Source organism: Larimichthys crocea, chromosome XII, assembly GCF_000972845.2.
Source record: "Larimichthys crocea isolate SSNF chromosome XII, L_crocea_2.0, whole genome shotgun sequence".
NCBI classification, from domain to species: Eukaryota; Metazoa; Chordata; class Actinopteri; family Sciaenidae; genus Larimichthys; species Larimichthys crocea.
In genome coordinates, this window is record NC_040022.1 from 31547961 (window position 1) to 31557284 (window position 9324).

The following is a 9324-nucleotide window of genomic DNA, read 5'->3' on the forward strand; positions in this document are numbered from 1 at the left end:
GGCGCGAGCGGCTCGGTTAGCCAGCGAGATCGAGAGCAGCCTGCAGTACCGCCGCCGGGTTTCTTTAGAGAACGAAGAGGGCCGGAGCGAGGAGGACAAATACAGCTCCGTGGTCCGAGAGAGGGAGGACCGGGCCAGCCCCGGGTTCACCTCCACGGGCAGGTAAGACCTGAAATGACTGATCCACTGTGAACCCTTCATGTGCTGTCAGATCTTCACCTCCTCTTTCTCCTCGCCTCCTCTTCCTCCTCAGCGTTTCCAGGGAAGGTAAATACATTCCCCTCCCTCAGCGCGCTCGTGAGATCGGCCTGTCTGGCAGCAGCATGAGGACCGGAGGCTCCGGGCGAACTGCCGCGCCCTCGTCCTCCTCCAGACACCCGCCGCCCAGCTCGTCCTCCCCCAAACCGCCGTCTGACAGGAGCAGCCCACTGTCCGTCAGGACCGCCTACTCTCCTCACCAATCACAGAGCAGCCCGCCGGCAGCCGGCAGCCCTCCGTGCACCAATCACGTCCTGCCGCACTCCCTGTCTCATCCACAGGCGCTGGCTGACGCCACACGCTCGTCTGTTAACGGAGGTAAGGAGGCGGCGGATAACGCACCGAATGATGTGATTGGACGAGCGTGAATTTGAGGGAATTGGGCCTGGAAAGTCCTTGAAAAGTCCTTGAATTTGAAGGCGTGTGTTTTGTGTTTGTTTCAGTTACATCCAGAACTTCCCCGAAGTCTCAGAGACTTCAGAGCAACAGAAACCTGCGAACACCGAACTCCCAGTCCTCAGCTGCAGGTAACACACACACACACACACACACACACACACACACACACACACCGGGCTGTAAACTGGCTCGTGATTGGTCAGTTGAACACAGATCAGTTTCTCATCCCGTTATTCGTCCTTTCAGTCTCTCGTGCTCCGAAACCAGACGCCCCTCCTCAGGACCTCCCCCTGGTCGGCCCTGCTTTCATGGACTCCTCCCCCTCTGCTGTCACCACGGCAACCACCACCAAACCCTCTGGCCCCACCCCACTCTTCCCCGTCGACGGTGAGACGGCGATTTTAAGTCTGATTATCTGACGTGAGATGAAGCGATGAGACATTTAATGATCTGTTTCTGATGGTCCACAGTGAATGAGATCCTGAGCGCGGCGGCTAAAGAGCGGACCGAAGCTCTGTCCAGCCCGCAGGAAGTGAAGAGCAGCAAAGGTAAACGACTCGCAGAGGTCGACGCTCGTCCTCAGTTTGTTTGTTTGAATCTCACCGTGCCGTGTCGATCTGTCCGCAGCTCCCTCGGTCCAGCAGAGGTCTCAGCTCGAGGAGCTCCGCAAGTTTGGCAAAGAGTTCAGGGTAAGAACGGCGTGACGCCGAGGGTCAGAGGTCACTCAGGGTCACACAGAGGTCACATGGGACAGATCCAAAGCGTTAACGTCTCACCTTCTGTCTCTCAGCTGCAGCCCAGCTCGTCTCCTTCAGTGTCTCCGGCCTCCGTGGATCCTCCTCAGCACAGCTCCGCCTCACCCGCCGACTCCTCCTCCTCCTCCTCCTCCTCCCCTGCACCGCCTAAACCTCTCACCTCCTCCACCCAAGACCTGCCGCCGGCCACAGAGGCAGCTTCCACCTCCTCTGCTCAGACCTCCACAGCTCCCGTCGGCTCTCAGTCGTCAGGTCCTGGGACGAGCCATTCGGTGCTCGGCGGCGAGGAGGCGTGTCCGGAGAGCAGCGAGCGAGTGGAGGCGGCGTCTGCAGCTGCTGTGGTGTGAGTGTTACAGTATGTCCACACAGGTGGAGTGTGTTCATGGTGGAGCTGGTGGATGTCATGGATGAATGTTTTCTGTTGCAGGCAGGTGAAAAACTCGACACTGAATCCAAACGCTAAAGAATTTCTTCCCATCAAAGGAAACGCAGTCATGGTTAGTCACACACACACACACACACACACACACACACACACACACACACTGTTTACATGATTTAACATCACGTCGTCCTCGCTGACAGAAACCTGCTCCAACCCCGACCCCGCCTCGCCCAACTCCACCCAGCCCTGTGGTCCTGCCTCCACCTGGACAGCCCGGAGGAGGAGCAGGTGGAGGAGGAGGAGCCATCTACAGTAACCCACCTGGACACTACCTGTCCTACGTGTCTCCGATCCACATCCAGGGACACTCCATCCAGGTTTGAACGTTCTGTCGCCTCATGAGTCGACTGAGCTCAGAGAAACTTTACTGACGTCTCCTCGTCTCCTCCTCAGGCTCCTCAGATGTATCAGTACACCATGTCGACCGTCAACCAGGGCAAATACCCCCGAGCCAAAGGTGTGTACACACACACACACACACACAGAGTGATGATCCGCTGTGGTCAAGCGCTGACCGTCTGTCCTGCTGTGCTGTGTTCAGGTCCGGTGGTGGGGCAGCGTCCGGAGCACCACCCGTCTCCGGCCTCCCCCATGCTCTCCGCTGCAGGCTCGGCAGCAGGGCCTCCGCTGGTGGCTTCACCTTACCCCCAGTCCTACCTGCAGTACGGTCAGGTGATCCAGGCCATGCCGCCACACTACCACGGACAGGTACCGAGGCAGAGAACTGTGGATTTAAAGGTCCAATAAAAATCCTTGAAAACTGCATGTCGAGTTCATTGAACATTTTAACTCCTGAAATACAAAATCCACCCAGTGGATGGACAGAGAGACCCGTTACTGCATGAAGCCAGTCATACATGAATACTTGTAGAGTGTAGTTTTGGTATCTTTCCTCCAGTGGAGGATCTAACAGAGGTTTAATGAAGTTTTCAGCATGTTGACACCGATGTGAGTTTGAGGTCGGTTGGACTTCAGGTCTCGACTGGACTAAAAATCACACGAATCGTCATGTGATCACAGGAAGACGTCTCAGTGTGACTTTAAGTCTTCAGAGACGTCAGAGTTCAGAAATGTGTGAAACGTTTGTTCAGCTGCAGTCACTCTGACGTTTGTGTTTGTATGAACAGACGATAAAATCTCTCTCACTGTTTCCAGGCGGTTTACTCGATGCTGCAGGGGGGAGCGAGGATGCTCACGTCCGGGGCTCCTCCTCAGGCGATGGGTCCTCCGGGCCCTCAGTACCCGGGCCAGGCTGAGGGCCAGCCGGGGCCACAACAGGCCATGTTTGGTAAGCAGAATGACGCTGGACTCATCTAATCCAGCACGAAAAGAACTATTTTATTTTTATTTATCGCCTCTAATGAAACAAATTTAACAAATCATGAATTTTATTAATATATTTAAGTTTGAGATCATAAAGAGTCTTCAGTGAATTCAGACCGTGAGAAAAGATCAAACTTTATCTGTTTGAATCTTATCTCCAACATAGGAAATAAACATTTCTCTTTACCTTCAGACACGAGAGATGATAAAGTGTAAATGCAGTTTCAAAGATTTAGAAATGAAACGTGTATGCAGATCGTTTTGAGCATCGAGCGCCATAAAAACATAAATGATTATTTTATTAAAAAGTAAAGAAGAGCGAGCGCTGAACTGTAAAATACACAAAACAACAGTTTGACTTAATATTGAAAATGTATTTCAGAGTTCAGTGAAGCTCGTCATGCAGAGACGTCACAAAGATAAAACGGTGTCATCTGCGTAAAGACGGACTGATCATTTATCATCATTCAAATAAATCATAAAAATAAAAAGTAATCGAGCCTTGTGGAAGTCTTTTTGAATTTAGATTCCAGGGTTCCCACACCATCTTAAACATCAAGGACTAATCAAGGACCCAAGTCCCTTAAAATTCAAGGACCCAACACAGCAGAGTTTGAGACGCGGATCAGGAATAATTGTTACAACACTGAGACTTAACGTAGCCTGAAGAACTTCAAAAGACAAAATGTATACATTCAAGCACTTTCAATGACACACCTCACAAACTTTCCAGGATTTCAAGGCTTCATACACTGTGGTTGACGATCTTTAAATATATTTAGATAACGAGCTCCAGGTTTGTCTCGTTCCTTCTTTGTTCCTCTCAGCTCAGTCGTTCTCTCACCACTCGGGCTCCATCCATCATCCTCAGCCCTCCAGCACCCCCACCGGGAATCAGCCCCCACCCCAGCACACGGCGCCCAGTCCAGGACACACTCAGGTAAAAGTGCCGACATTTATTGAAAGCCCGACACATCAGAGTTTGGAGGTGGAGGTCATAATGAACTTCTACGTGTCTCGTTCTCTGTCTCAGTCGAGTCAGTCCGGTCCTCAGCCTCAGTCCATGTTCCACTCTGGAGGTCTGTCGGCTCCCACGCCTCCTAACCTGCCGCCAGGCCACAGCTCCCCTCAGGCCTCCTACACCATGCAGGGTTACAGCCTCCCCACCCACCAGCCGCTGCCCCATGGCTTCCCCTCCATCAGCCAGCTCACACAGGTGAGTACGAACACCTTTAAAGGGTTGGACCTCAGCGGTGTGGACACGTTTTCTCACGCCGTCTTGTTTGTCCTCTGCAGGCTCACGTCACAGGAGGCATGTCTGGACCTCATCACTCTGCAGGTCATGGGCTGCCCCCCGTCATGCTGCACTACGTCCCCCCTCAGCAGGGCAGCGGCTCCAACCCCCAACAGGGGGCGCCACAACACTTCTACATCGGACCCCACCAAGGTAAACACAGCCCGGACACGGCAGACTCTGGTCCAGGAAGAACAGCTGATTCAGAGACTTTATTCCACCGGGCTCGATTCTGTGACGCCGTTTTATTTTGAAAATGTAACAAATTCTCTGTCTGACTTCCTGTCGGCTGTTTGCTTGGTTTCTTTAACGTTGTTGTCTTGTTTGTGTCTTCCAGCTGTTCAGGTCCAGGCTCACCCCACCCAGCAGCTGTCCTTCCACCCATCTGCAAACTGAACCTCCACCTCCTCCACCCTTCACCATCACAGCTGGATTCAGGAGCGAGGAAGACGAGCACTACTGTGCGACGAAGAACCCCCCGAACAACTTGTAACATTCCCCCCTCCTGACATCAAACTAACACTTGTTCTTTTTAAACTCATCTTTTAGACGAGTCATCTGGATTTTAACTGTAAATACAAACTGTTTTCACGCCGACGTGAAGCTGGACTGAAGACAAACGTGGAGGAAACGCTCGGACTGACGACGTGGAAACAGATTTATCTCCCTGTCCCACCTCTGTCCTTTTACAGGAACCAGTTCATTCATAATAAAACCACTGGAAAAAAAAAAAAGTCTGGATTCAGTTTGGAGGTGTTGGTTAGCCTAGCTTAGCATAAAGACTGGAAACAAGGGGTAACAGCTAGCCTGGTTCTGTCCACATCCACTCCATCATTAGCCAGACTCTGATTAACGAATGAAGTCACGAGAGTTTAAAGCTTTGTTAAAGTTTAATTGGATTGTAGTTAAAACAAATTCTAAGTAACCATGGTAACAACACATAAATACACTGTTAAGACATTCTCAGGAGTTGTCAGTAAAATCAAAGTAAAGCTCAAACAAACAAACAAACAAACACCACCTACACCTGTCATGACGTGGAGGAAAGGGTTAACAATGCAGACCTCAAGGTCCAAATGTTTTATTGGATGGAAGGTGAAGCTGACTGTCAGGAAATGGATTTAACACAGCGAGACCTCACAGGGTTCAAGACTAATTTAACTGATCTGCATCGAATCACGAGCAAAACTGAAAAACTTGATGAATAACTAGTTAGTCAGTGTTTTGCTTAAACACTAGTTAACTAGTTAGTCAGTGTTTTTTTTAAACACTAGTTGACTAGTTAGTCAGTGTTGTTCTTAAACACTAGTTAACTAGTTAGTCAGTGTTTTTCTTAAACACTAGTTAACTAGGCGTCTGCTCATGATTGGTGTAGGCGTCTCTCTAATGATCAGATTTGAAGCAGCTCTGCTCTCAGGACTTTACAGCGTTCACCGTGGGGATGATCTGTAACGTGCTGACAGTGAAACCACAGACCAGAAAGCAAGAAGACAAAGTGCCTCAGTGAGACACGTGAACAGTTTCTGTTCTCCGGGTGGAGTCCCTGTGAGAAACACCATCAGCACTTAAAGGTGGAGGAAGAAAAAGGTCGAAGCTCACAGCGGTGCTTCATTCACATTGACGTAGTTCCCCTCACTGTCACTATCTCCATCGTCATCGTCATCTTCGTCATCATCGCTGCTTTTGCTCTGAGCTGATGATTCACATCCAAACAGAGGACGACTCAGGGACGGAGACCAAGCGTCACCTGCACAGAGGACACAACGAGACATGAACGCTGACTGAGGCTCAGACTGGGTCTACAAAACCAGGACTTCCTGTGTGGCTCACCACTGAAGAAGAAGACCACATGACCTGAAAACAACTCACTGTGAAAGTTCTCCACGTTCAGGTATTCTCCTCTTGAATCAGTTTTCTTCTCGGGGACGTTCTCGTAATCGTGTAGAACGTCTGAGGGTGAAAAACAGCTGATCACAGGTGACATCATCGCAGACCTTCACCATGTTTGACAGTCTGACATCGTCACCAGTGACTTCAACCAACGTCCACAGACTTCAGCTCTTACCTGAACTGGGTGTCGAGGCTCGGCTCTGATTGGTCACAGGTGTTGCACCTTCAGGTAACACGATTCTGCAGAAACCAAAGAAGAAGAAGACGATCAGATCAGATCAGATCGGTTTTCTGCTGCAGACGTGAAGAAGTCAAAGAAAACAACGTGAGAGACCTACATGTATCCGGGGTCGTCATTGTCGCTCTCAACTGAGGAAAGAAACAACATGTCAGCTCAAACACTGACATCACTCTGACATCACTCTGACATCACTCTGACATCACACTGATCACTCTGACATCACACTGATCACTCTGATCACTCTGACATCACTCTGACATCACACTGACATCACTCTGATATCACTCTGATATCACTCTGACATCACTCTGACATCACTGTGATATCACTCTGACATCACACTGATCACTCTGACATCACTCTGACATCACTCTGACATCACACTGTTCATTCTGACATCACTCTGACATCACACTGACATCACACTGACATCACTCTGACATCACTCTGAAATCACACTGACATCACACTGACATCACACTGACATCACACTGACATCACTCTGACATCACACTGACATCACACTGACATCACTCTGATATCACTCTGACATCACTCTGACATCACACTGTTCACTCTGACATCAATCTGACATCACTCTGACATCACTCTGACATCACTGTGACATCACTGTGACATCACTCTGACATCACGTCTGTCAGAAAAACTCACCAACCACTGGATTCTCATAACTGGGGTTGCTGTCTGTGGACAGAGAAAGTCAGCGTGAGATTTAAAACCATGAGATAAAGTTCAGACAGTCTGAAGATGAAGAAATGAAGATGTCACCGGTTTCTGTTGCCGTGTAGGTCGAGTGTCTCTGCGTTCCGGCGTCAGAGCTGAAAAACACAAACTGTGAAGTCAAAGAAGCTCTCAGACAATTCATCTATCTTAGAAAGCCAGGTGAGCCAGGTGTGTTCATTTAGGCAGGTGAGCCAGGTCAACTCACAAAGGGGACAGCAGGTGGGCCGCTGGGTGGATGGAGTTCCGATCATTGATTGGCTGAGCTGTAATTCAACAGAGAGTGAGAGAGAAAGCCTTCATCATCATCATCATCATCATCACCATCATCACCATCACCATCACCATCACCATCATCACCATCATCATCACCATCACCATCGTTGTCTTCATCGTCATTGTTACTGTCATGGTTGTTGTCGTCATGGTTGTTGTCGTCATGGTTGTTGTCGTCATGGTTGTGTTAATAAAGGTTTTCATTGTAACTCTTCTAGGTTCAGTGATAAATCTTATACAACAACTAGGCCCGACAACCGAGCAACCTGATTGGTCAACTTGACGTTTCGAATGTGCTTTAATCAGCGTGACATCACAGCTGACTCATCACTGAAAATATCACTCTGCCATCTCCACATTGTCACATCCTGAAATATAGAACATGTAAACAAATACGAAGAAGTTCCCTGGAAGTACTTTAATAAAGTTACACATCTGAATTTACTATTTCAGCTTTTTAATGAATATTCTGTGTTATGGAGCTCGTTAACACAGGTGTGTACCTCGTTAACACAGGCGTGTACCTCGTTAACACAGGTGTGTACCTCGTTAACACAGGTGTGTTCAAACAGTTGAGTGAGCTCAGAGAAAATGTTTCTGCAGACTAAAGGTGGACTGACTAAAGGTGGACTGGAGAGGAATATTCCATTAGATAAAAACATTCTGATTCCACTCATCTTTGTTCAACACATTTGGACTTTTGGACTTTACAACAAGTTACTGAAATGTTTGAGTCATCCTCCATCAGCTGTGCAGGTGAGTCGCTTCAAAATAAAAGTGAAGTTAGGAGGCCAGTCAGTCCATGGAACATCTGTCAGCAGATATCTGAGTCACCAAAAGACTGAACCAGCAGCAGTTCAGAGTTTATGTGTGAGGATTTATTCAGTCACTGAGGCTCGGGCTACTTGCTGCAGTAGTGAACTGTGTTCCCATACATAGAGGAGTATCTCCATAGAAACGGTGAGCAAAGAAATGTTTATGTTGATGCAAGAACATGAAAATCTTTGGATTCTAGATTTTATTTTATTTGGTAATTGTTGTATAATCGCAATATTACACAGAGGATGTGCTTTAATGTCATTATTGGCACGGCCGTGCCAATAATGACATTAAAGCACATCCTCTGTGTAATATTGCGATTATACAACAATTACCAAATAAAATAAAATCTAGAATCCAAAGATTTTCATGTTCTTGCATCAACATAAACATTTCTTTGCTCACCGTTTCTATGGAGATACTCCTCTATGTATGGGAACACAGTTCACTACTGCAGCAAGTAGCCCGAGCCTCAGTGACTGAATAAATCCTCACACACAAACTCTGAACTGCTGCTGGTTCAGTCTTTTGGTGACTCAGATATCTGCTGACAGATGTTCCATGGACTGACTGGCCTCCTAACTTCACTTTTATTTTGAAGCGACTCACCTGCACAGCTGATGGAGGATGACTCGAACATTTCAGTAACTTGTTGTAAAGTCCAAAAGTCCAAATGTGTTGAACAAAGATGAATGGAATCAGAATGTTTTTATCTAATGGAATATTCCTCTCCAGTCCACCTTTAGTCAGTCCACCTTTAGTCTGCAGAAACATTTTCTCTGAGCTCACTCAACTGTTTGAACACACCTGTGTTAACGAGGTACACACCTGTGTTAACGAGGTACACGCCTGTGTTAACGAGGTACACACCTGTGTTAACGAG

The 9324-nt window shown here is 48.2% G+C and overlaps 2 protein-coding genes across 5 annotated transcripts in view; one reads left to right on the plus strand and one right to left on the minus strand.

Annotated features, from left to right (window-relative positions):
* atxn2l (ataxin 2-like) overlaps window positions 1-5208 on the plus strand; it is a 9223-nt gene extending 4015 nt beyond the window's left edge. For 2 of the 3 annotated variants that reach the window (XM_027285272.1, XM_027285274.1), the window contains exons 8-23: window positions 1-162; window positions 254-576; window positions 702-785; window positions 904-1044; window positions 1128-1205; window positions 1285-1346; window positions 1448-1755; window positions 1840-1909; window positions 1998-2174; window positions 2251-2314; window positions 2399-2595; window positions 3013-3145; window positions 4008-4120; window positions 4214-4396; window positions 4477-4627; window positions 4812-5208. The exon at window positions 1-162 is cut by the window's left edge and continues 45 nt beyond it. In XM_027285272.1, the coding sequence (XP_027141073.1) occupies window positions 1-162; window positions 254-576; window positions 702-785; window positions 904-1044; window positions 1128-1205; window positions 1285-1346; window positions 1448-1755; window positions 1840-1909; window positions 1998-2174; window positions 2251-2314; window positions 2399-2595; window positions 3013-3145; window positions 4008-4120; window positions 4214-4396; window positions 4477-4627; window positions 4812-4870 (2305 nt within the window). In that variant the 3' untranslated portion in view covers window positions 4871-5208. The remainder of the gene's footprint in view (window positions 163-253; window positions 577-701; window positions 786-903; window positions 1045-1127; window positions 1206-1284; window positions 1347-1447; window positions 1756-1839; window positions 1910-1997; window positions 2175-2250; window positions 2315-2398; window positions 2596-3012; window positions 3146-4007; window positions 4121-4213; window positions 4397-4476; window positions 4628-4811) is intronic. The other variant, XM_027285273.1, reaches the window with a different exon arrangement.
* Window positions 5209-5345: 137 nt separating this feature from the next.
* The window catches only part of LOC104935890 (uncharacterized), an 8465-nt gene continuing 4486 nt past the window's right edge, over window positions 5346-9324 (minus strand). The window contains exons 2-8 of one of the 2 annotated variants that reach the window (XR_003463325.1): window positions 7555-7612; window positions 7395-7444; window positions 7278-7310; window positions 6703-6733; window positions 6540-6604; window positions 6344-6424; window positions 5346-6221 (exon numbers count right to left, since the gene is read on the minus strand). Coding sequence is in view for 1 of the 2 variants with exons in the window: in XM_027285280.1 (XP_027141081.1) it covers window positions 6070-6221; window positions 6344-6424; window positions 6540-6604; window positions 6703-6752 (348 nt within the window). In the remaining variant the exon portion in view is untranslated. Of the gene's footprint in view, window positions 6222-6343; window positions 6425-6539; window positions 6605-6702; window positions 6857-7277; window positions 7311-7394; window positions 7445-7554; window positions 7613-9324 lie in introns of those variants that run through there. The other variant, XM_027285280.1, reaches the window with a different exon arrangement.